This window comes from Papaver somniferum, chromosome 6, assembly GCF_003573695.1.
Source record: "Papaver somniferum cultivar HN1 chromosome 6, ASM357369v1, whole genome shotgun sequence".
Lineage (NCBI taxonomy): Eukaryota > Viridiplantae > Streptophyta > Magnoliopsida > Ranunculales > Papaveraceae > Papaver > Papaver somniferum.
In genome coordinates this window covers 169,811,369-169,839,149 of record NC_039363.1, presented here as the reverse complement: position 1 = coordinate 169,839,149, position 27,781 = coordinate 169,811,369, and the positions used below count along the sequence as shown (strand labels likewise).

General features: G+C 37.2%; 1 protein-coding gene across 1 annotated transcript; it reads right to left on the bottom strand.

Annotated features, from left to right (window-relative positions):
- Positions 1–13,995: 13,995 nt before the first annotated feature.
- On the bottom strand, positions 13,996–17,889 carry LOC113290088. Its single transcript, XM_026539615.1, has 8 exons — positions 17,731–17,889; positions 17,414–17,471; positions 16,018–16,551; positions 15,664–15,916; positions 15,235–15,540; positions 15,042–15,143; positions 14,695–14,967; positions 13,996–14,613 (listed from the first exon to the last, which is right to left on the bottom strand). The coding sequence occupies exons 3-8, from the start codon at positions 16,548–16,550 to the stop codon at positions 14,218–14,220; spliced, it is 1,863 nt and encodes a 620-aa protein (XP_026395400.1). The 5' UTR covers position 16,551; positions 17,414–17,471; positions 17,731–17,889; the 3' UTR covers positions 13,996–14,217.
- Between the last annotated feature and the right edge of the window lie 9,892 nt (positions 17,890–27,781).

Below are 27,781 nucleotides of genomic sequence, written 5' to 3'. Positions count from 1 at the left end.
GATTACTGTGAGTTATTACGCAGGATTTTCTTCGCCTGTTGAGTATAAATATCATCCTGGGGTAGCAGAGAAGTGGGGAGAGAGTTTTGGGAGGATTTAGAACATCACAGAGGCGAGAAATTAAAGTTGCAGAGAGTCACCATTTCTGCTGCTTCATAGCTGAAGAACACGAAGAACAGACCAACAAAGATAGTCGTTTCTCTACAGTAATAACGACTCACAGTCGTGGGTCGTACATCAGAGGCAGACTTATTTGCTACAACGTTTGCGACACAGAGGCGTGGGTCTTAGAGAAACAGTAACACATATAACTGTTACAAACCCGGTTTTCATTATATTTCTCCCTTTTCATCATTTGTAAACCATTTTTGAGCAATAATAATGAATTTCGAGCGTGTTTCCAACATGATGATGTGCTAATTCTCTCACAACCAAGGCAATGAGGAAGCTATTTACGCATGAATAATTTGGTAACTATTACATTTTCTCTAATATTTAATTATAATTCACTCAATCACTGCTTTTGCAGAGTTTTAAATTGTTTGCATAATTTTCCTAATCAGTTGTGATTCAATTAAATAGGTTATGCTTTGTTTAGATAATCTATGCTTAAGGGATACAATTGATGTTTGAGAATTTGCTTGATTATTAGTGAATTAAGATATAAAGGACTTAAAAGATAATTAGACTTTTGGATTATTTACCATCATTAATTATGTGTAATAGTGGAATCAGTGTCTTGGTTATTTTCTCATATCTTGAAGTCAATTTTGTAATAAGTTTTCTTTACTTTTAAGTTTTATAAGTCTAAAAATCCATTGCTTTCACAAGCCTCAACGAACCTTTTTACTACAACTCAATTGAAAAACCCATCAATTTTTGGCGCCGCCGACGCGGGCTTGTCTTTAGGCTAGAGTTTTTAGATTTTTTAGGTTTTTATTTGTTTTTATTTTATTTGTTCTTCTTTACGTTTTTGGGTTTTTGTCTTTTCCTTACAAATTTTGGAATTGGGAGCGAAAGAAAATTTTGCCAAAGCTTTGGTGAATACTTAAAGACTTGGAGTAAAAGACAAAGCAAAATGAGCGAAAGAAGATTTTTTTTTTTTGTTTTTATTAAAAAAGAGAGAAAAAAAAGAGAGAGATTTTATTTTTTATTTTATTTTAATTTTTTTTTTAGACTTTCCTTTTCTTTTGGACTTTGGACTTGGACATTTTTTTATTTTTAAACCCTACGGAAGGGTAGTATTAAATATTAAACTGTTTGCATAGAAGGACGGTGATTACGATATCACCTCGGCCCCTCGGGTTCGTACACGACATTGGAGTTGTGGCACGAGTCGACTTCAGCGGTTCATCCCCTGTCTGGAACGGGAGGTAAGTTTGTCGAAACACTCGCGAATCCCCTGTCAGCGAGTTACTGTATTCCTTCGTTTGCATATATGCTGAGGACTTGAAAACAGCTGCTTTAATTTCCTAGTAAAGGGAAAGGACTGGCTTTACAAGATAAGGGTTCGGATTTCATCACCGTTCTCTTCTTGCCCGCCTTAGGAAAACAAAACCAAACGCGAACCTAAACCTAAAATTTGGAATAGAACGAGACCTATAGGGTAACAAGCTTAATAGGAAAGTCGTTCGAAAAATATTGGTTACTATTTTGAGCATACTTCGAAGTTCATGATGGTTTTTGTGAGTTGAATGTGTGACTGCGCCGCCTTGGAATGCGGTGAGGCCTTGGGTATCAAAGCTCTACGCAGCTTCCCTCGCCTCTATTCAACTTACTTTGACTCGGATTGATTCCATAGGGGTTTGCTCAAACTGTAACGAATTCCCATTCGAAGGATTAGAAGCTGGTCTAGAAACAATATAAGTGGAGCCATCATGCTTTTTGTTTGCTAGAAATCAGTAGGTTTGCTGTAGTGGAGTCAGCCTTGTTTGTGTTTGCATAGAACTTCCCTTCCTTTTAGGACTTTTCTTTTTCTTTTCTTTTTCTAGTGTATGCCCGGGGTTATCAGAGAGCGGGCTTGGAAAAGAAACACTCTAGGTCGTTTGATTAGTAATAAACCTAGTAGTTCTTCTTGTGAAGGCGGGGAGCTCGAAGACTCTTTTTTTGGGAGCCCCGTTTTTGGAAACTTCAGTTTTGAAAATCTGTCTCTTCGTGAGGAAGGTACCCCTAGTACTTCAGCTGTGCCAGCGATGGCAACTTTGAAAGATTACATGTTCCCAACTAGGACCAACCGAGCTTCGTGCATTAAATTGCCAGCCACTACGGCTAATTTCGAGATAAAACCTAGTATTCTTCAGATGATCCCTATATTCTTAGGAAAGGATGATGAGAACCCTTATTTTCATATTAGGGACTTTGAGGAAATTGTGGGACAATTAGAATAAAAGACCTTACTGATGAAGTTTTGAAACTTAAGATGTTTCCCTTTTCCTTGAGAGATAAAGCCAAGACCTGGATGAACAACCTTCCATCTGAATGCATTGAAACATGGCAAGAACTTATTGCTGCTTTCTATATGAAGTTCTACCCTAAGCATAAAACTGCAGCTGTTAGGAAGAAAATTAGTTCCAGTACGCAACAAGAGGGAGAATCTCTTTATAGGTTTTTAGAGATATTCAATGATCTCCTATCGCAGTGTCCTCACCATGGATTTGATAAGATGAAACTCGTAGAGATTATTTATGATGGTTTAGACTATTCGACCAAAGCCATGTTCGAGTCTATGTGTGCTGGTGAGTTCACTAGTAAAAGTGTTGATGATGCCTTTACCTTCTTAGGAACTATCGCTGAAAAATCCCAACAATGGGAGTCTTGTGTTGAACCTCCTAAAAGACTCTTGGTCAATAGAAGTAGCACCAATATGGTAGATACAAGCTTTGGGTCATATGCTAAGTTTGTTGCTTTGTCTAGAAGGTTAGAAGCTTTGGAATTGAATCAGTCTAAACATAGGTATCTTGTTGAACCTAATGAGAGGATTAGAGCCTCTCAAGTCTCTAGTTGTGGAGTAGAACCCAATAACTCGTTTTGGGAAGGTCAGGTTAGTGAAGAACAAGCCCATGCTGTCTATAACAACGCTAGGTTTGAAAACCTTCAGAAGATTGACCCATAATCAGAGACCTATAACCCTGGTTGGAGAAACCATCCTAATTTCTCTTGGTCTAAGGGCCAGAATCAAGGTCAGTATAGTAATGCTCAGGTTCCCCCAGGTTTTGGCTACACTAAGAATCCTTCAGCTCCGACACAGTTTCAGAACCCTTCAGATAAAAAGATTATGAGTTTAGAAGAGTCTCTTGCTTTGTTAACTCGTAACACTGTGCAGTTTCAGCAATCTGTTGCTCAAGGTTTAGAAGAAAATAAGAGAATAGGTCAGGCTAACTCTCAGGCTATTTCCGAGTTGAAAAACCAGGTTAGTCAGATAAATGAGTCTTTAAGAGAAAGAGGTAAGTTTCCTAGTCAGACTCAACCCAACCCTAGAGGAATTAATGAAATAGGTGAAAGACCATCCGATCATGTGAATGCTATTAAAACCCTTAGGAGTGGTAGAGTGATAGACAACAAGGTTGCCATGCCTGATAGTAAACATACTGCAGTTCACCCTTCTGAACCAGAAACTGAGGAGACTGATAGAGTCTCTAAAGAGACCAATGAGGGTCATATTGAGCCCGGATTTGCTCCTAGAGCCCCATTCCCACAACTACTAGTTCCAACAAAGAGGGAGTCCACCTTTAATTATATATTGGAGGTTTTTAAGCAGGTAACCATCAACCTTCCATTGTTGGATGCGATTAAGCAGATTCCCGCTTATGCTAAGTTTCTTAAGGACTTGTGTACACGAAAGCGTAAGCTTAGTGTCCAAAAGAAAGCCTTCCTAGCTAGTCACGTGAGTTCCATTATTCAGAATACCACTACTCCTAAGTATAAAGACCCAGGGTCCCCTACCATTTCTTGCGAAATAGGTAAATACCTTGTTGAGAAAGCTTTGCTTGACTTAGGAGCCAATGTGAATTTACTTTCATACCATGTGTACCTCAAGCTAGGACTTGGTGATATGAAACCTACCCAGATGACACTTCAATTAGCTGATAGGTCCGTTAAAATTCCTCGTGGTGTGATCGAGGATGTTATTATTGAGGTCGACAAGTTTATTTATCCAGTGGATTTTGTTATCCTAGATACCCAACCTGTCCCTGACCCAGAGAACCAGATACCAGTGATTTTAGGTCGCCCATTTTTAGCAACATCCAATGCGATCATTAATTGTCTAACTGGTATTATGAACTTGTTTTTTGGTAATATGACTATTGAGCTGAACGTCTTTCATATTAGTAAGCTACCCTCTGAACTAGATGACTCGAGAATAGAAGAGGTAAACATGATAGGAACATTAGTAGAGGAGTCATTACCAAACACTTTGTTAGAAGATCCATTAGAGAAATGCCTAGCTCACTTTGGGATTGATTTCGATGATGATAATGTTAATGAGGTGAATGCTTTGTTAGATTCAACCCCTTTGTTAGACACTAGTAACGGATGGAAACCTAAGTTCGAACCACTACCAGTTTCTAAGTCTACCCTAGTTCCTTCGTTAGAAGAGCCTCCTAAGTTGGACCTAAAACCATTGCCAGATACCCTGAAGTAGTGTTTTTAGGCCCGTCTGAAACTTTACCTGTGATTGTTGCTTCCGACTTGGATAGTGATCAGGAAAGTAGGCTAGTGTAGTGAACGTACTTCAAAACAACAAAGAAGCTTTAGGGTGGACCATAGCAGACATTAAGGGTATAAGTCCTACGTTTGTATGCATCAGATCTATTTAGAGGAAGATACCAAACCTTCTAGGGAGATGCAACGAAGACTAAACCCTAATATGAAAGAAGTAGTTCGAACCGAGGTTCTTAAGCTGTTAGATGCAGGCATTATCTACCCCATTTCAGACAGTAAGTGGGTCAGCCCCGTTCAGGTTGTTCCCAAGAAATCCGGTATTACTGTAGTCCAGAATGATAACAATGAGTTAATCCCGACCGAGTGACCACGGGTTGGCGTGTTTGTATTGACTATAGGAAATTGAACAAGGTCACTAGGAAGGACCACTTTCCCCTTCCCTTTATCGACCAAATGCTAGAGAGATTAGCTGGACATAGTCATTACTTTTTCTAGATGGCTACTCAGGCTACAATCAGATCGTTATTCCCCAGAAGACCAAGAAAAAACTACTTTTACTTGTCCCTTTGGTACCTTTGCGTATAGACGCATGCCTTTCGGGCTATGTAACGCCCCTGCGACTTTTCAGCGTTGCATGATGAGCATATTTTCCGATATGGTAGAAAAGTTTTTAGAGGTCTTTATGGATGATTTTTCAGTGTTTGGTTCGTCTTTCGATGAGTGCTTGCATCATTTGTCATTAGTGTTGACTAGGTGTAAGGAAAAGAATCTAGTGCTTAATTGGGAGAAATGTCATTTCATGGTTCGATCAGGAATTGTCTTAGGGCATATCGTATCTTCTAAGGGTATAGAGGTAGATAAAGCCAAAGTTGACCTTATCAAGACTTTACAGGTCCCAAAAACCGTAAGAGATATTAGGTCATTCTTAGGGCATGCAGGTTTTTATCGTCGATTCATTAAGGATTTTAGCTTGATTTCTAGACCTCTTTGCAACTTGCTTGCAAAAGATGTTAAGTTTGTCTTTGATGATGCTTGTTTAGAGGCTTTTGAGAAGCTTAAGACTTTACTCACTACCGCCCCCATAGTCCAGGCACCCAACTGGAACTTACCCTTTGAGATCATGTGTGATGCTTCAGATTATGCTATTGGTGTTGTGCTAGGTCAGCGAGAAAACAAATTACTTCATGTGATTTACTATGCTAGCAAAACTCTGAATGATGCCCAGTTGAACTATACCACTACCGAGAAGGAACTGTTAGCCATTGTGTTTGCCTTAGACAAGTTTAGACCCTATCTCTTAGGTTCTAAGATCGTCATATATACTGATCATGCTGCTTTGAAATATCTTTTGTCTAAGAAGGATACGAAACCTAGATTGATTAGGTGGATACTTTTGTTGCAAGAGTTTTCTCCAGACATTAGAGAAAAAGGGTGCCGAAAATGTAGTAGCAGACCACTTGTCTAGGCTAGTTGTTGATTCCCCTGATGATTCCCTTCCTATAAGGGATAGTTTTCCTGATGAACAACTTTTCTTTGTTACCCAAGCACCTTGGTATGCGAATATAGTGAATTATCTTGTTACTGGTCGAATGCCCCAACATTGGGGTAAACAAGATCGTTCTAGGTTTTTAGCCGAGGTTAAGCACTTCTTTTGGGATGATCCTTATTTGTTTAAGTATTGTCCAGACCAGATTATTAGGAGATGTATACCTGAGAGTGACCAGTCCAGTATTATTTCCTTTTGTCATGATCATGCTTGTGGAGGTCACTTTAGTGCTAAGAAGACTGCTGCTAAGATATTGCAGTGTGGATTCTATTGGCCTTCGTTGTTTAAAGACTCCCATAGTTACTGTGTTACTTGTGAGCGTTGCCAGAAATTAGGAACCATTTCCCGTAGGAACATGATGCCCTTGAACCCTATTTTAGTTGTTGAGGTCTTTGATGTGTGGGTATTGACTTTATGGGTCCGTTTCCTAATTCTTTTGGTAACCTATACATCCTTGTCGCCGTAGACTATGTCTCTAAGTGGATTGAGGCGGTTGCGTGTAAAACCAATGACCATAGGGTTGTGATTGAGTTCTTGAAAAATAATATACTTACACGTTTTGGTACACCGCGAGCTATAATTAGTGATGGAGGGTCGCACTTTTGTAATGGACCTTTTAGGCTTCTGATGAAGAAATATGGTATTACACATAAGGTAGCTACCCCGTATCATCCGCAGACTAGTGGTCAGGTAGAGGTTTCCAATAGGGAGATAAAACGTATATTAGAGAAAACAGTTAATCCTAATCGGAAAGACTGGTCGTCTAGGCTTACTGATGCCTTATGGGCTTACCGTACTGCGTTTAAGACCCCCATTGGAATGTCGCCTTATCGGCTTGTGTATGGCAAGGCATGTCATTTACCTGTTGAGTTAGAACATAGAGCTTATTGGGCTGTTAAGCAACTAAATTTTTCACTTGACAAGGCAGGAGCCCATAGGAAACTCCCTCAATGAGTTGGACGAGATTCGTATAGATGCTTACGATAGTGCGAAGGAGTATAAGAACAAAATGAAACTTGTGCATGATAGAAATATTTTACGGAAGTCATTTTCTCCAGGTCAAAAAGTTCTTCTGTATGATACCCGTTTACATCTTTTCCCTGGGAAGTTACGTTCTCGGTGGACGGGTCCTTTTATTGTTCGCACTGTCTTTCCTCATGGAGCTGTTGAAATTGAGACACCGGATGGTAGTAGTTCTTCGAAGGTTAACGGTCAGAGATTGAAACCCTTTTTAGAGCCCTTTCCTACAGGTGATGTTGAGGAGGTCCCTCTGGAGGACCCTGTTTACCCTTGATTGACCATCGAGGAAGTTGTATTGTATATTAGTTTTTGATTTTCTTCACCCAGGTACTATCTTTCCAACTTCTCCTCGTGTTATTTTACTTTTGGTATTGCTCTTTCATTAGAAACATTGAGCACAATGTTAGATTTAAGTTTGGGGGTGGGGAAGAACTTTTTAGTTGCACTTTTGAAACTTCTAGCGTCACATGGTATCCGGTTAGCTAAGTTTACATACTGTTTCTCACCGAAAAGATAGAAATTGGAATGCTAGGGATAACAACCTTTTGAGACATTAGAGAAAAAGACATTGAGATCCTTGAAATTCAGGAGAGAACTTGTTCCTTTTAGAGGGTAACCGTGATGGACCTAACCATACATGATGGAAAGGCAAGTAGGTCATGAAATGCCAGAAAGACAAAGCAACCTCACAATGTAGTCTTAGTTACTGGATTGCGATTCTCTCTCAGTAGAAACTTATCATCATCAACAAGCGGAGCGACATCAAAATCTATGAAGAAAGTTGAAGACGTTTTAGGTTTAGAAGCAACAATAGAAAGAATAATTCAAAAATCGAAGTTGAAGTTATAAGAGCAAATGATATAAGTTGTTAGAATTCATGATACCAAGACATCACAAGTTGCGAAGATCCAAGTTTAGACCGAAGAAGACGTTGTTTCTACTGAGCACTATGAGAGAGTCGAAGAAAGATACATTTGGTTGCTTTGTTAGTCCGCTTTCAATCTGGCACAAGATATTTCTAGCACTGGTTTAACTCATCACACGTAATTAGTCCAGCTGTGTATCAGATGTCCCTCTCATCTTTATCTCTCTCCTAATCTTATCCAGCTGTAAAGCAGCGGACACATCTTACAATGTTTATCTAGCTGTGTAGAAGATATCTCTTTATCTAGCAGTGTTGCGGATGTGTCTCCCCTTTTCTTCAGTCAACTTTAGAGATGACACCTTTAATTTCTCTGGCATTCTAGTTACTTGGAGATAAGTTGAGAATATGTATGTCCTAATAGCTCTTTGGATACTTGTGACCAATTAGAAGTAATGGTTTTGTGGGTACACCTCTGGTAAACCCTCCCGAGATTAACTCGGTTTTATTTTTTATTAGTTTTGCTCGAGGACTAGCAAATAATAAGTTTGGGGGTATTTGATAGACGCATTTATGTGTCTAATTTTTCCTCAATGTTTCGAATTGTTAGTACTCGTTTTCGTCCTTATTATGGTGTTTTATGTGTTTGTAGGTATTTTTTGGAAATAAATATTTTTGGAAATTTCGGCTCGAAAAGTTGCCCGGGGCACCCTTGGAGGACACGTGTTATTCGGACTCTCACCGTTGGTTAAGGGGCACCTCAATTACTAAGGGGAACCTTCTTTGCTTTTCGCACCCAAGCTGTTGGATAAGGGACAACCCTTTCTTCTTCGTTTAAATTTGTTTTCGCGGGAAATTTTCATTCTCAAACTGTGGATTTTTCAATCGGTATTTTGGAAGGGTTAGAGGTTAACTCAATCGCTGAAACTTCATGGGTAGACGTGATATGACAATAGAAAACTGGTATGGGTGTTCGGTTGAATCAAATTTGGCTAGATAATCGTGTGGAAGAAAATAGGGAAGTCCGTGCATGGGAGAGTTATTTCACGAGATTGCATGAGTTTGAACGATTTCTCAGCATGTTTTGTTGACTCGAGCAACAGTTTGGAGCGTGTCAGAGGTAAATAAGGTAGATTCAACAGCAGCAGACGTGTATGAGAAGGATATTTGGAAAGAAAATATTCCGAGAATATTACCCTTCACTGCCGAGTAAAGAGAGATTACTTTGAGTTATTACGCAGGATTTTCTTCGCCTGTTGAGTATAAATATCATCCTGGGGTAGCAGAGAAGCGGGGAAAGAGTTTTGGGAGGATTTAGAACATCATAGAGGCGAGAAATTGAAGTTGCAGAGAGTAACCATTTCTGCTGCTGCATAGCTGAAGAACACGAAGAACAGACCAACAAAGATAGTCGTTTTTCTACAGTAATAACGACTCACAGCCGTGGGTCGTACATCAGAGGCAGACTTATTTGCTACAACGTTTGCGACACAGAGGCGTGGGTCTTAGAGAAACAGTAACACATATAACTGTTACAAACCCGGTTTTCATTATATTTCTCCCTTTTCATCATTTGCAAACCATTTTTGAGCAATAATAATGAATTTCGAGCGTGTTTCCAACATGATGATGTGCTAATTCTCTCACAACCAAGGCAATGAGAAAGCTGTTTACGCATGAATAATTTGGTAACTATTACATTTTCTCTAATATTTAATTATAATTCACTCAATCACTGCTTTTGCAGAGTTTTAAATTATTTGCATAATTTTCCTAATCAGTTGTGATTCAATTAGATAGGTTATGCTTTGTTTAGATAATCTATGCTTAAGGGATACAATTGATGTTTGGGAATTTGCTTGATTATTAGTGAATTAAGATATAAAGGACTTAAAAGATAATTAGAGTTTGGAATTATTTACCATCATTAATTCATGTGTAATTGTGGAATCAGTGTCTTGGTTATTTTCTCATATCTTGAAGTCAATTTTGTAATAAGTTTTCTTTACTTTTAAGTTTTATAAGTCTAAAAATCCATTGCTTTCACAAGCCTCAACGAACTTTTTTACTACAACTCAATTGAAAAACCCATCAACTAACCAATCTAAGTGGACTGGAAACCTATTGGTTGTAAGAGTTGAAATACCCAGCTAAATGGTCTATTAGTAAAATGACAAGGATCAGGTGTTACAAATAACATGATAGTTGTCATCATATCTCGAAGTTGTCACCATATCACCTTCTGTTTTTACTTTTGCAAATTTATGTGTTTTTGTAAGTAATTTGGTGGGGTACTAGTATCACCTTGTTGTCGCTGCTGGGATGAAGTATATTGTATGAGATCAAGCCCCATTTTCGTATTTTAGTTATTTATACCGCTAAAAAGAAAATAGGGTATCGACATTTGGATAACAATTTGTGTGTTCTCCCTGTCTCCGTCTCATAAGCAAGAATGGAGTGCAGAACCCATAGGAACTATCATGCAATCTGCTGAAAGAGAGCGTGCGCTTGGATTCAAAGGGTCTAATCATGTTGTCAATTCTTTCATAAAAAAAAACCTATTATTCAATAAATAAATCAACCACTGGGGACCTTGTATATACCAACTGAGTTGATACTATAATTAGGATTCAAATAGTGGGTGCGTATTTCAATCCATTAGGATTCATCTTGGAATTAACGTTCATACATATATTCAGGGAAACACCGTTTACCTTAGTCAACATTTACACACCTTTATCTCCATATTCATATTATTAATCTATTCATGTGATTATTGTTTGTTGGATTCCGAGTATTGTGGCCTATTGTACGACTATCTAAGTAGAGCTTTATTTTCTTATATATGATTTTTAGTACGCTTGAGTGCAAACTCGTGTACATTAATTGGATTCAAAATTGGGTAATTCCTCCCATCACTAATGAGTAAGCAAGCCATCTAAGGAGATTGTTTAGTGTCATTCCTAGATTCTTTATAGGTATCAAGGGTTTGAAGTAAAGGTTTTGTGGTACACCTCTTGTAAATCCTCCCGAGACAATACTCGGCCACTAGGGCCACCTAGGGGTTCAAAGGGATTCTTTATAGGTATCGCGATGCCTGCGACAGTGAGTTAGTATTTTATTTTCTGAGATTATATTTGCTCGAGTACTATCATATAATAAGTTTGGGGGTACTTGATAGACACATTATTGTATCTGATTTGTCTCAATTTTATATTTTATTAGTGCTCATTTTTGTACTTATTATGGTATCTTATGTATTTTATTAGTGCTCATTTTTGTACTTATTATGGTATTTTATGTGTGCTTAGGTGTTTTTCAGGAGGAAACATTTTTGGAAAGACCGTCTCGAAGAATACCTAAAAGCACCAGAAAATTTACTGAAGGAACCACAACTTTGGACAAGTCCCCACCCCCGCACACACAGAGCTAAAGGCACCCCACACAATGGATTAAAGCACTCACCTTATTCACGGGTTAAATAAGTTTTTGCGGGACATGATTATTCTCACCTACGAATTCTTCAGAGATAATTTTGGACGAGATTTTCGTGGTGATTCTCTTAACTTAGGTTATAGATTCGTATTCCGATAAAACAAGGTGGGTAATTGGATTACTCACGTAAAAAGAAGAAGATTTACATATATTCCACGATAAAACAGGTAAGGAGTGTTTCTCGGGTATTTAGTTTATTTCTGGAAATTACGTGAGGATCGAGAGAAGATATACTCTCTAGGATATATATATTCTATTGATTAACAGAGATTTTACAGCTCATTCACGCGTAGAGAAGAGAACAAAAAGAAAATATCCCTGTGATATGGCAGAAGGAGTAAAGAGGAGATCTTTGCATTTACTCGAGATATTTTGAGGTCGTGTGGTGTATAAATAGGTTGTTAGAGTCACAAAGGATTACACAGAGAGTTTGGGGAAGAGTTGAGAGCTAGTTACGAAGAAATAAAGAGTTGCATAGAAAGTTTTCTGCCACTGCTGAAGAACATCAAGAAAACACTGCTAAGAACAGTCGTTTTCCAATAGTGATTATAACAGTTTTACTTGCAAGATTTATTTTCAGACTGCGACATTTAAGTTGTAACGATGAGTCTGTAACACCTATAAAACGTTGCAAACTCGTTGTTTTCATTATTTTCTCTCATTTAAATCTTTGCTAACATTTTTTAACCGTGAATAAATATTTTGCGAGGTTGTTTACCATAATGAGCTAATTTTCACGTAACCAAGGAAATAGAAGAGAGCCCATTAAGTATACATAGTCTGTCTGATATTAGTGAATTGAGATTTAACCAGAGAGTAAAATATATCCCAGAGAGTAAGCATATAGATTTTACAGCTCATTGACCTTGACGGGTAATTATTTTATTTCCTATAGCTTTAATACTTATTCGCTTAATCATTGTTTCTGCAGATTTTTAATTCAATTGCATGATTTAATTTCCTAATTATTTGTCATTCAACTTAATAGGTTATACTTTGTTCAATCAATTGAAAATTTATGCTTAACGGGTACAAACAATATTTGAGAGTCTGTCTGATTATTAGTGAAATGAGATTTAAAAGGACTTAAAAGGTGGCTAGATTTTTGGAATCTTTATAGTATCATTCATTAGTAGTAGTGGAATCTATAGTCTTTGTTGTTGTCAAAATCTTGATATCACTTTCAATTGAGGTTTTTTTAATTTTAGTATTAAAAAATAAGTTTAAAATCGATCTTCACATGTCTTGAGCGAATCCTTTTTACCACTTCTACAAAACCCGTCATTAAACTACAACAATCCCTACCGAAACCAAAAAAATATGATTTAAAAAATCCCAACTGACTTTGTCAAAGCTTTCGACATGCCAATTTTAACTCCAAGTCCCCCATTCTTATTTTTCATCTTTTTAAGGAATTGCTCCATGTGATATCACTATATCGTGTATATTTGTTTCGAGGGAATATATGCAGACTGATATGGTGATATCATTCTTTATAAATGTGTTTTAAGTCTGTTAGCCAACATGTTGGAGAGAATTTTATATGTAGTATTACTTAAACTTATGGTCTAAAGTCATTATTTGACCATGGCGACATGGGAACTAAACACATAATTATAAGATATTATTTTGGTTTAATTATATCAGATTTATTTGTAAAATAGGCTAGGGTTATGAGGGTAATTTGCATATTCATTTTTATGAACCTGGAACCAAGAGTAAGACCCATAATTTTAGGGTCATATGAATGATTAACTCTCACGCTAAAGTCAGTAAGTTAGTCCAAGATTCTTTGTAAAAAAAATTAAAAAAAATCTCTCTCTTCTAAAAACTCTCAATGACAAATCTCTCCGTCTAAAAAAAAAATTCTTGCTCAGGTCTGCTCCTTCCGGAGCAGATCTGAGCAAGACAACTTCAACTCATCTTTAATCACTTCTTCTTCTTCTTCTTCTGTGACCTGATTACAACTTATTTCTTAAGTTTCGGTTCTGACTCTGAGTTATTCAAATTAAACCCAATTTTTTTTTTCTTATTTCTTCTTTGATCTAGGATATTAGATGAGTATTAGTTTCTTTCTTAGTGCATTGACTCGGGGATCTTTATATCAACTGTTTTTACAATCAGTTTGGTGAACAAGCAACAAGCTTTTTACCAAAGACGCCAGCAACAACGTTTACTTCAAGGACACCAACAAATCATTACAGAAGACCAATGATGAAATCTCTGACTGTTCAGTGCCTGGTTTGTTTCTGTTGTTTGTTGTCTGTTTGAACTACTAAAAACTGCAGGAAATCATGTAACAAGTCCTGTAACCTTTTCCGATTTCAACTCGGGTTATTTTTATCAATATAATTAAAGTTTTTCGGAGTAAAAAAAACAAAAAAACAACACGTAAGCTTGTCCAAGAAACTGACTAAAAGAACACGCAGATCCAAGGTATTTCAAACAAGAACACAGTGCATAGCTGTTAGCTAAAGATGAAACTACAACTGAACATGGAATATATCTAATTACATACTCTAATAAGCTCCATATTTCCCAAGTATGGAGACTAAACTCAGCAACGCTCCATATTTCCCAAGTATGGAGACTAAGCTTAGCAACAAATTGTATGAAACCAAATACATTCAACTTATCTTGGCTGCAACCGCGACCCAAACCATATCACCCATCCACCTTCAACAAAACCTGCTAAAGTATAATGATGATCTCCTTGAGGAGGATCTGGTACTGGAGCAGATACATCGACAACAGTCTCAATCATTACCTTTTTCTCACCAGGTTGTACCCTTCTCCCGTTGCACATTTCACCTTCCTTTCCAATCACTGTGTACCCGGTTGCAACTGTCTTGCCTTCCCTATTCAACAGATTGACATTTTGTTTTCCGACACCTCTATAACTACGATTAACATTGTCACGCACCTCTGCATCAATGGTTGGAGTAGCTTCTTGTGCAGTCACCTCTGCGTCAAAGGTAGGAGTATTTTCTTGGGCAGTAGGGGGACGGCTTAAAATTTCAGCTACAATCTGTCACACAATAAGTGGAACATTCAATCTAAGCTCATGAGAGGTTATGTCTGAAGGTAATAACAAAAACTGCAGGCACACCTTAACCAATCCTTCTACACGACTTGAAAGGTTGGCAACCATGGCAGCAATAGGAGCGTCGCATTTGCTAGCTTCACTTTCCATGATAGAGGTTGCTAGGCATGCTTGTACAGCACGCTTCTTAGACACACAGGAGGAATAAGCACGTAAATGTGCTCTACTGCCATCTGGCCCAAAGACCTCGGCTACTGCATCTGAATCAAAACTCAGCTGCTTGCCAGATCCTCCTCCATTCAAGCGTTTCCTCTTTTCATTAGCAGCCTTAACTTGTTCCTACAGTAGATGCATAGGTAACATTAGCTGAAAGAATAAACTAAGAGTCCAACGGTCATTTAATTAACACTCACATATTTTTCAAGTGCGGAAGGATGGACAGTCCCATCACTCTTTTCATGGCCCTTCATCCAAACATCTGGGCGCCCATCAAGAACTATTCCTTCCTCTTTTTCCTGTGCATGCATTTTTTATCTGGTTGTAAGATAACATCACACATATAGGTTCTTAACTTCAAATCAAAATAATGTGATCTTAAGCACGTACAAGGATATAACATTTGTTCACATAGGAACGCCTCCCAAGAGTATGGCGAATCGTGCTTTTCTTAATGTTCTCTACATTCTTTGCACGTTTCTCCTTAGCAACTTCTTCAAATTCATTTGCGACAAAAGCTTTCCAAACATCAAGCTTAAAACCAATTGGACACTTTGCTACAACCTCTTCCTGGTTAGTTGCGTCTTTTATATACTGTTTACGTAAGTCATATTTGTATCTTCTGTACTTTGCCGGGAAGCTTTTCTCGAGGTAGGGGCGGACATACTGGGAAGGAGCATTGAACTCATATTCCATCTAACACAAAGGGGATTAGTTGTTAAAAGACAATATTTTTCGTAAAGTACTTTTATACAGAAACTGCTTCTTTACTTTCGTATATTCAAAAAAAAAAATTATTAAAAAGGAAAAGGTACAAACCAGCAAGGCATTCCAAACATCATCCTTGAATGTTTCCGGGACGAGCCTCCAATCTGTATAATTTATTGGACAATGATGTCGAACAAGTTCTCCTATACGAGTGGATAGTTTCTCTGCATGTTCCCCCACAGGTCGTCCAGCAACATCAACAGTGATGAAAACTTTTGGGTTTCTACTAATTCTTGCATTAATCTGCAATATCGGAGAGGCTGGAATTTCTGACGAACCAGTACTATTTTGATCTGTTTCCATTCTGTACAATAAAAATCGGAATTGTTAGACAAGGCAAATAGCAATTTATCCAAGACGATTATTTTGTAGGGTAAAGGTTCCTCACTGGCTAATTGCTTATACCTATCAGGAACAAACGGTTCTTCATAAGTCGTTCGCATCTGATTGGTATCATCTATATGAACATCACCATCTGATCCCCCTTCACGCACTTCAAATGGTTCTTCATAAGTTGTTCGCGTCTGATTGGTATCATCTTTATGAACAGCACCATCTGCCCCCCCTTCACGCACTACAATTGCAGCATCAATGAAGCTCTCCATGCCAGGCCCTGCATCCTCTGTGTTTTGTTCATAGTGGTTTTCTTCTTGCGATGGATCTTCCCCTGAATAATCACTACTATCACTCGTGGACTTCTCACCATGAAGAGCCCATATACGATAAGATTTGTCGATACCCTTCTCAAGCAAATGTTGTCTAACTACGGCAATCCTGAGATTTTTCTTATTTCGGCAACGAGCACATGGGCAAGCACACGTTTTGTTTGAAGAACCATCTGTTGTTGCAAACTGTATAAAATACTTAACCCCATCCCGATAAACTTTACTGAATATATCAGTTTCGTCCATCCAGTCTTTCTCAATTATCTGTGTCATTCTACAATAAAACAACATATCGATGAATATGCATTAGAAAAAAACCAAACACCAAATTTCAAGGTAATCTACATGATAAGATCGTATTCTATCCCAGGCTCAGCCGTAAACTCTATATCTTTAGTTTGTTGCTCTCCATCCTTACAAGTGCACTCTAAGAGGCCGAGTATTAGAGCAGTCAGGTATCGATCTACAGTTAAAAGGCAATACCCCAAGGTCTGCTGCCTGATAAAGACTTAGCCTATTTGATGATACTTTTCCTTTTAAAGTGATGCACATACCACATAATAAAACTAGCAAGGAATCAAGTATTTGACGAGGTTAAAAATCCTGCCACATGAGTCTATGGATGAACCCTAACCATTCAAGCAAACCTCAATTAATAAATTTAATCATGTAACCATGAAATCCTAGAATAGTTACATCCAGGTGTCTGTACGTGTGATATCACCATATATCTAGTCTATAAGCTTCATCCATTCATATAGGTTAATGTCTTTGTAGATTTGTGCGGACTTTAGAAATGACTTGCGTCAGTTTTCCAGTGATTGTGGTATACACATCAACTTGACTAATCCAATTTGCTTGTGATTTGAAAAACCTTTTTTATTTACTCAATAGAAATGAAATTGGGGTACAAGTTTGAACTTATAAATTTTCAATGAGGGTAATCCACATGTTAAGAGAATATGTCACCAGAAAAGAATGCACTCAGTCAATTCCAAGTAGCCTTATAGCGGAGCAACTAGATCAGCAGGGTCCTTTTGTGGTTGAGTTTGTATGCACACTGTTGTCTAAGTTACAAATCCTAACAAGCAAACAAATACATATAAACTTAACCGCATCAGAGTTCGAAGGTAAACCTTAGAATATTTGGCAACCTAAAACAGTTGATCTTCCTTATAGAATCACCTAAAAGGCCTGCAACAACATAAAATGTTTCGCATTACTAACTAAGCTACCGCAAATAACTTCAATCATAACTATCTAATATGCAAAGTATATTTCAGTAACATGATTTTAAATTGTTTTGAGTACTTAATTAATTTAGGGCTTCTTCTTCCCAAAACAAATATGAACTTCAAAACCCTAATTTTTCCTATTTCTTTGATTTAAAGAGAATAATGGGATAACGAATTGAAAAATATACATCGAGAGAAAAAAATATGAATGAAATTACCTTTTGAAGAAGTGATTACAGAAGGAACACTTGACAGCAACCAGGAAAAGGCGCCGGACTGAAACGCATAAAGGAACGGATGAGAGCGATTTTTGTAGAAGATAGATCTAGAACGGTATTGGTTATGGGCCGACTTCTTCTCACTCTTATCGAACTGGTCATAGATGCGTGCTGACCATGCACCGTACCGTAAGAAAACAATTTTGCGACATTTATCTACGCTTTCTAACCTGAGTTGTTGTTTTTTTTGAACAAAGGAACAAATATATTACACAGAAGAGTTTGTTACGTCATTTTGCAAGTAAGGAATTAACACAGCAGGTGGGTTAGACCACCATTCCCCACAAAGATGATGTTTTCTAGCGGCCTTAGCTAGAACATCAACAACCTTATTACAATCCCTATAGACAAACACACAAGACCACACAACATTAATATTACATATATGAACACATTTCTTGAGCAAAGGCATACTCTGCCAGGGAGGAAGGGAAGACTGATTGTTAACATAAGAACTGATGTTCACATTATCAGCTTCAAACACAACAACAGAAAAACCATTAGAAGTCGCCATTTCCATAGCCTCCAATAAAGCCCATGCTTCTGCCTGGTGAATATCAATAGCTCTTCTTATCATTGATTTTCCATCCATATATTGTCCTGCATCATTGCGAATTATTATGCCAATATAAGCCATTAATGAAAGAGGACTGTAAGAAGCATCTATATTGATTTTCAACACATTCAACGGAGGAGGCTTCCAAGTATCATTCACAACAGATTTAACAATAGTAGGAATACTCGATGGAACATGAAGATGGTGTTTTGCAATATAAAATCTAATTTGATGAATGACAGTGATATGATTAGGAGAAAGGCTAGAAAATATTACTCTGTATCTATGTTTCCAAATAAAATGCATAATGCAAACTATAATATGTATGACATGAGGGGTACTATGGATATTTATCTGAGAGTCTAGAGACTGCCAAGTCTGAACCCAAGACAGAAGAGAACCAAACTGCACAATGGAACTGCCCTGTTGAGGAAAAAAATGTCTCCAAATAGCCTGAGTGAAGGGACAATGAAGAAACAGGTGATCAATATCTTCAGAATGAGCTGAGTTGCATAGAACATAATGTTGATCAACAGAATTCATGTGCGTAAACAATCTTGCTTTAACTGGCAGAGCATCATGAAGACCTTTCCACAAAAAAATCTGATATTTATACGTCATTTTAACCTTCCATAATTTTAACCAGAACTGCGGAGACAGATTGAGAGTTATGCTACTTATATCAGCTTGTTGACACAACATTTTGTAACAAGAAGAAGTTGTGAAAACACCTGAAGCAGTGTAAGGCCAAATCAATAAATCTTCTTGATCCAACTGGATGGGAATAGTAAGAATTAAATCTACTTGTGCTGAAGTAAACAATTGGCGAAGAAGAGAAATATCCGAGTTACCAGTTTGAGAGTTAATCAGTTGAGAAACCCATTGATAATCTGAAAGATGGAGTTCATCCCAATCGTTAAGAGCTGTTGACAAAGTTGGAATCCAATTTGAAGTCCAAATATTAATATTAGTAACGCTGCCCACTTGCCATTTTGCAAACCTGAGAATAATCTGGAGACCTTGACAAATACTTTGCCATACCCAGCTTGCATTAGCAGAATCTGGAGGTGGAAAGAACTGCAAATCATTATGAGGAAAATATTTACCTTTCAAAAGTCTACCCCACAAAGAAGTGTTCATGTCTGCTTCAAGAAATTTATCACCAGATTGCTGCATAAAATATTCTTTCTGAATGGCCAACCAAGTATGCAAACTGTTAGTAAGATACTGAGTACGAGGATGAGTAGCAGGTAGGTTGTTATCATAACACAGTTGAAGTTCAGAATTAATTTGATGCAGATTTGCTTCAATGTTGCCAAAGTGTAATTTTTTCCAGCGTTGAAGCTCAGATCTGGTATACTTGAGCTTACTAGAAAATTGATACAAAGGCGAACCCATAAATTGATGATGCCAACTCTGGTTGATAGTAGTTTTGCAAGAAGGAACTTGGAACCAACATTTGTATAATTTAAAAGGAGACTGCTTATTGAAGGATGGAATGGTATGTAACATAATTGGACTATGATCAGATGCAATAGGTACTAAATGATGTAGATATGATGCGGTGTAATTATTAATCCACAGATTGTTGACTAAAGCTCTATCAAGTCTAACATAGACATGATCATCCTCTTGTTTATGATTAGACCAAGTTGTATCTGAAACAGAGTAACCCAAATCAACTAACCCAAGCTGTTGAACAAAATTTCTAACATGTCTAGCATGGTGAGGCCAATTAACAACTATGAGTTTCATAATCATGCATAGTAAAATTCAAATATCCAATCAACACCCAAGGAATGTTAACATAACTACTCATTTCTAACAGATAATTCCATTGATTAGTATTATCTAAAGCATCATGAGCACCATACATGAAGGTGATTAAGAAATCTGGGTGATTATCATGAGTATGAATTATTGCTTGAATAGTGTGTCCATAATTTTTAAATCAACACCATATTTCCATGCAATTGCAATTCCTCCAGAAATACCAATAGAAGGATGAAACCAGAAATGAGGATATCTAGTGTGAGTAAGGTACAAATTCATATTATCCGACTTAGCTCTAGTTTCCGAAAGGAAAAAAATATCAGGGTCATGTTGGGTCAAGCAGTATTTGAGATAATTTCTAGTATGAGGATTATCAATACCTTGACAATTCCAAGAAACTATTTTCATGATGAAATTAATGAAAAAATGCAAAGGAAAAGGTAAAATGGGAAAATAAAAAACTAGAGCAAAAAGGAAAACAATTATAAAAATAAAACCAAAGATCAAGATGAAGACATGTTGCCAAGCGTCATTGTGATTCTGAGCTTCTAAAGCATGTGCAGCAGCAATGTCCCAAATATTATCTCCATGAATGGCCGAAAAAGAAGTTATGTGACGATTATCGATATCCTCTTGCCGAGCAATATGAGAAGTCATAGCAGAGTCTTGATTATCATTATTAGTAACCAAAGCAGTGGTGTTTCTAGCTCTCTTTTTGTGATCTGAAGTACTAGAAACCTCACTGGCTAAAGTAGAACCATGCCTTGAACTGGAATGTCTCGAGCTAGAAGACGGTCTTGAAACAGCTGGAGAAGCAGTAGAGGAAGAAGCAATATCAGAATCCGTAGACGAGAATAGAGAAATACGCATACCATCATAAGGACGAGGATCTTTTTGAACCACGGGATGTCTCAACCTACTTCTTCTCTGAGAGCCATATTGTGAAAACATTTGAGCTTCTTCTTGCAAGTTCCTATATTGGGGATAAATTGGCTCAGCAAAGCCAAAACCTCTGACCATCTCTTCCATTTCAATTCTCCTTTTAGTCATGTCAGCACAAGGATTGGCTTCATGATCTGAAACTTTATAATTAGGACATAGACGATAAGGCTGCTTCTCATAGAAAAAACCCACCCATCTAGTAACTTCAACAACATTAGCGAAGGTTATTAGACTAAAAATTGAAGGAATTTAACATATATACCCTCAATTAAATGAGTTGTAACATCAATTAGGACTAAAGTGCGATATCTAAATGAAGTTGGTGGATTAATACCATTAGGTTCTACATCTCTTACTTCTCCTACAATACTTCCAAAAAGTCTAAGAACATCAGCATAAGTAAATTCAGGGAGTAGATACTTATATTCAAGTCAAAAGGGAGATACTGGAAAATCCAGCAGATTAAAATCCATAGTTAGATTCCAGTCCTTCAAGACAATCAAATACCTATCAAAATTCCAGGCTCCACCAAACAAAATAGCATTTTTTATCATCAGCAGAGGTGAATTTAATTGAGAATATATTAGGATCCAGAGTTCTAACTTGAACATACCATTGTTTATTACGTCGCAGATGTGGCCAAATAAATTTTGCAGCCCGCTCAGTATCTTGCCATGACATAATTCCTGGAGCATAGAGTTTACCAACTAAACTAAAGCTCCAATCTCTTATACCAGTGAAAATAGCATTATCAGAATGTGAAATAACCCTCATACGAATTGGCTCATCATCAATAGAATTATTCTCCATTTTTTGAGTTATCTGATTTAAGCTATTTTTATCCATAACAACTATAAATAGAAAACTTGAATTAAGAGGGTTGTGGAGATGATCAGAAGGTATAAAAGAGTTTATATAGGAGAAAAAAGAAAGAGGTGTCAAGTGAAAGTAAAGTTTTAGGCATGAGGTGTTGATGAAATAGATAAGAATGAATAAAAAGCTAATTACCCAGAGGATATGTCTGAAGCATAGGAACTCATATGGATACTGCAACTAACGATAAACCCAATTAAGAAAAGAATCAATACCCATATTGTGAGACACATTGAGAACCAGAAACCGATGCACCACTACAATAAAAAGAAGCCAACTGTAATCATGCCAACTTTGAAGATGTCAACTTGAACCATGCTAATTGATGTAATAGGACATAGTTACAATACCGATGCTTGACAACAAGGGAATTAGAGAACTTGATCTGCCATAAACAGAAAGATTAGAGGGAAAAAACAGAGCCAATTCAACCTAAAAAAAGAAAACTGCAATTAGGGTTAAAAAGAGGAAAAGTGATAATAAAGATGAAAACGATTGATTGAAAGCGGAAGATTCAGACAAAAGGGAAATCACAAAATGATAAGAAGAGCCTTAATTGATGCAATAAATACAAATGAAAACAGAAAATCAATGAAACATTTGTTTGACTAAATTGACTTTCCGTTTGACTTTTCGGTTGACCTTATCGCCAAAGCCGAGCACATCCTTATACTCGCCTTCTAACCTTAGTTAATACACAAACACCCAAAAAAAAAACTCTAAAACGGTTCCTCCTCTTACATCGGGTGGGAACGACCTTCCCAAGATTATTTTTTTTCTGGAAATCACATTTCAGTTCATTCAAACCAAAATGGTGATTATAAGATTTCTTATAAGATTATCAAAAACACCAAAATACAAGACAATCAAAACCCAAATAACACCAATTACAAATATATCGCGAAGAGAAAGAGCCAAAAACCGTAGAGATATCAATTTTTGTACCAGCAGTATAATGATGGTGTGAACCGGAATCAACTCCGACCATTTAAGATAATTATCTTCTTCAATGAGAGATGCTCCAAATAAAAATGAGTAACATGCCCAAAATCTTGTAGATTCAATCGAATCCGGATGCTCTAAATCCCTCTTGTTGAAGATGAATCCAAAGCGAATCCGAGTAGAATCATTGATGTTCTTGATGAGTCGAGAGTAGCAAGACAAGAATCATTGATGTTCTTGATGTCCTTGCTGGAGATTTGATGGAATCGCTATTAGAGCGAAGAAAAAATCGTCCTAACGACGAAGAAAATGTCGCCCAATTAGCGAAGAAATGTGTCCACATAAACAAAAAACAACAAAAACAAAACCTAAAACTATAAATTTGACTACTTTTATTCATGAAAACTACAAGAAGCCTTGCTCATTTTAACCCAAAAGAACTTGATCTGAGCAAGAAGAAGAAAGAAGTTGTAGAGTTGTTTTTCTTTTTTTTAGAGAGAAAAAAAGAGAGAAGAATTTTTTATTTTTTTGAAGCAGAATTCTACTTAGGCCTTCCCAAGATTATTAGAGCATCTCCAATGCAAGGCGTTAAGATCTTAAAATAGCATGGCACGTAGGATTGAAGATGTTTTCCACTTAATCTTCATTTCCAACGTAAGGGTCAAGGTCATCAAAAAGGAGGACATGGCTTAATGGTGGTAAAGGAGAAAGTATAAATAAGACTTTCTTCGTTACTTTGAGTCATAAGTCCACGTCATGGTTTGTCTCTAAATATAAAAAAAAAAAGTGTTAAATAAGACCCTGTGGAATGGAGATGAAATTCAGGTAGAATGTCGTATATTTATTTATTTTTGTCATGTAATAAATCACCCACAACCAAAAAGTATAAATAAAACCTCCACATAGGATGACCTTGATCCCGAGCATTGGAAATGCTCTTATGAACTCATTTTTGGGTAACTTTTGGGTGGGTTGGGTCCCATCCTTGCTAAATGGAAGAGCCATGATTTTGCATGTATCATTTCAGGATTAGAGTTACCTAACATTTTTTAATTCTTGTTGTTAAGACATCTGAAGGAGTTAGTTTACATAAATTTTTACAGCGGTGAAACAACTTTCGGCGGTGAATTATATTAAGGGAGTCACGTGCGTAGGTAAAATTTGTTCTAAGCGCAGGATATTGAGGAAACTTATTAACTATGGTAGTTTATTTGGTAGTGGGTATCCATTTATGTAGTGATTTAAGTATGAGAGTATTCAAAACTGGACTACATCCTGAGGTTTATAATTATGTGTTTGTGTTAAAATTTATAATTATAAAAATTAGAAATGTGTGTTGTTACTTTATTTTCGTATTATAATTTATTTAAAATTATAAAAATTACACTTATTATTAATCATATCGTGATTGATTTACAATTCGTTGTGAACCGAATTTGGATTCAAGGTAACCGTTTTCACTGTATAGTTTGTATATGGGCTCAAGTGCCTTAGCTCAATAATTCTACCCAGTATGCCCTTGGGTAAAAAAATGTGGAAGAATGATTGAGGCTCAGTCAGCAATTATCCTTCCACAACAAACACCAGGTACATATTCAAACCTGGTTAAAGTTCCTTAAAAAGAGGGAGAATCAGTTACTGAGAAGACCAAGTACATATTCAAACCTGTAAGTTGCAAATCCCAAAAAAAAAATGAGGAATCATTTACTAAGGATATTGGGTACATATTCAAACGCTGGAGGTTAGAAATCCCTAGAAAAAGAGGAAGTCAAAGAAGACCAGGTATAACCTGAAAGTTAGAGATCCTAAAAATAAAAAGTAAATTGGTTTGGACCAGGATGAACCTGAAAAGCATTTGGTCCAGATACATAGTTAAAATGTATCCAGGCAAATATTGAACTGGATATAATTCTTCCCCAACCTATAAATAGAGGTGGAATTTCAGCAAGAAAGGTATACGTTTTAATTCTTCTCTCTCCATAAAAACCTTCTTAGAGCTCTTACTCATTAAGGCAGCGAAGAATAAGGAGCTCTTGCAGGTACCCCCACTCTCATCTACGAATAATTATTGAAGAGCCAAAGTTGATAAGGAGTTAATTCACCAGATAGTTGGAATTTCCTCATCTACCAAGAACGTATCACGAGGAATACCACTAAGTCATCTAATGGCTACAATTCCATCTACGTATCCAAATCTCGAGGATTGTTGTAGAAACATTTTTGCTACAACATCATTTGGTGCCCACCATGGGGCAGAGAATGAGTCATCAAAAAAAATCAAGATCCATGGCTGCATCACAAGCAAGTTGAAGTGATGGGAATGTCAAAATGGATTCTAGAGTACGAGGAGTTCAGAGTGATGTTGATAACCCTGTTTGAGAAGGAGTTGAAACATCACTTGAAACAACGACATCAGGATGTCCGTCAGGAGTACTCATTTCCCGGGGATAAGTAAGGAAATCGTTGGGTACGCACTACAACTCCTCCTTTGAAAAAAATCAAGGGTACCATTCTAAAAATATCATCAAGAAATCTGGATCAACATCAAACAAACATGTTCTTGCGTGCAAACTCGCTTTACCACAATAGGCTTTTGTTTAGCCTCGCATGTTGAACAAGTGGATAGGACCGGAGCGACGCCTGTAAATCTAACTCTGCACGAAAGATTGCAAGAGTTGGAGAAGGAAAACAGACTACTGGAGGCCTCATCGGTTAAGAGACCGCAGAGGGATAATACCCAGCATTCTGAAAGTACCACTCCACACTAATATCACTCCCAGCATTCTGAAAGTAGGCACAACACATGCCGAATAGACACTATAGGAGACACGGATTGTATAAAATACAAGATACCAAAGAAGATAATATTTCAAGGGAAGATAGATGATCGAATGTTCGCTAATAAATCCATCGGATTGTCGAGAAATCGGAACGACAACCAGGTCCTAACCACAGGAAAAGCAACAGGCGCGATCAGGACGAATAACCCGACGAATGACATCAGAATGAACATCATACGAAAAAGAAACATAAAAATAAAGATCGTTGTTTCCTCGGTTTCTCCTGTAAATAAGAGCCAATAACCTCAGATAGCTTACATGGGAGTAATTTCCAATGTATTCCACCATGGATCCAGTCTTCAAGTGATAAATAAAAGAAATAGATGTATGCACCACACAAGTATAAGGATGGAAGTTGTCAATGTGACACGCCTAGCGACATGAATATCGGTTGCATTATAATCAGCATATTCATGCTCTTTTCACCTATTATCGCAAATATTCATCGCTCAAGTTGTATACTCGTAGGAAATCAGCGAAAAACATCTCTAACGTATCACTAGGCCAATTTTAGCGTTACTTGCTCTTCCCACAACTGAGCTTTCCTAGAAGCACCCTTGGTCCATCAATCAAACTCAAGACTTCCCAAACGATGTAACTCATAGACCCAGCATTCCTCGTTGATCCAACTAGTGATCCAGCTCGCAGATCCAATCAACGACATGCTCTTTTTGATCGATCCAAGTTCAAACTTGCATGAGTTTAAAACAATTGGAATTGCAGCCATTGGAATTTTACTTACAATAGTCGAACAACTAGAGGCATTTGGGGAAGCACTATACCTGATAGATAAGCTAGCAGGAGGGAGGTTGTATTGAGCGAGGAGCAGCAAAATAATGCCCAAAACTTGGAACTCCAACAACTTGGATTAATATTTGAAAATTTACTACGAGATACATATTTCCAATGTTGGATCCATTCGCGACTCATTAGGTAAGCCTAAACGATTGCTTGACACTGGTAGTACCCATAGTTTTCTGGATTGTGAATTAGCTGAGTATTTAAATATTTTTATACGACCTACTGCTAGCTTACTTGTTACTGTTTTCAATGGTGACAAGACAGTCAGTTAATGTTCATGTGTTGTTTTACAGTGGAGCATGCAAGGATATGTTTTTTCTGGTGATCTTAGACTATTACCTTTAGGTGGCTGTCACATGGGTTTGGGTGCTGATTGGTTGAGACATCTTGGAGATGTCTTATTCAATGTTTTCCAAATTAATTATTACCTTCAAGCACAATGGAAGGAAGATTACTATAGTTGGATATAAACGAAAGACTTATTTCATGATGATGAATGGCGATGCTGCAGTGGACTATTTCAAGAAATACTCTTATGGAGTTGTGGGTCATCTATATTATACTTCTGCTGACATTCATGAGGTTACCTCTTACCTTCTTCATTCTTATTCTGATATGTTGAATACTCCATCGACCTTACTACCTCACATATCATTGAATCATATTATATCTCTTAAACCAATGCATATAAATGCCCTTATATCCAAAAATCTGTTGTTGAAAAATTAGTGCAGGAAATGTAAGAAAAAAGCGGAAAAAAAATATATAAAACAAAACTAATAAAATACTTATAATCTTGCTAAAAGATGAATAAAAGTTAAAATAACCGGGTACCCAAATGATTTTACCCGTTTGGACCCGTTAAGATTTGGGTCCAGTGGGTATTTACCCGTCGGTTCCTAAGTTGTTAATGGGTCCAACTTTAGGAACCGGAACCTGTAGAACATGGATACTCATCGACAACCCTACCTTTCAGCATAGCCAAACCAAAGAAAAACTGTTTATGGCTCTGAAAAGGACTAAAACTCATACAAGAAGAAGTTGTGTGGACGATAGAAAATGGAGAGGAAATACAATTATGGACTCACAACTGGATCCTCAGATACCTTTAACCACATTCATGGAAATGACATAAATCCAACAATTGCCAATACTTTGAGCAAAGTCAGCAATATGTTGCAGGAAGATACTAGTAGGGCGTTTGGATGTATACTCAGAAGTTACTTTTTGACTTCTGGAAGTCAAAAAGTCAAAATTCAGTTTG

What these genes read in the sequence shown, in the direction of transcription:
- LOC113290088 (XM_026539615.1), bottom strand. Translation starts at nt 16,550, where the DNA reads ATGACACAGATAATTGAGAAAGACTGGATGGACGAAACTGATATATTC. An exon ending in CTTCCGCACTTGAAAAATAT is followed by an intron (nt 14,968 to 15,041) that starts GTGAGTGTTAAT and finishes CATCTACTGTAG; the next exon opens with GAACAAGTTAAGGCTGCTAA. An exon ending in GTGTAGAAGGATTGGTTAAG is followed by an intron (nt 14,614 to 14,694) that starts GTGTGCCTGCAG and finishes ATTGTGTGACAG; the next exon opens with ATTGTAGCTGAAATTTTAAG.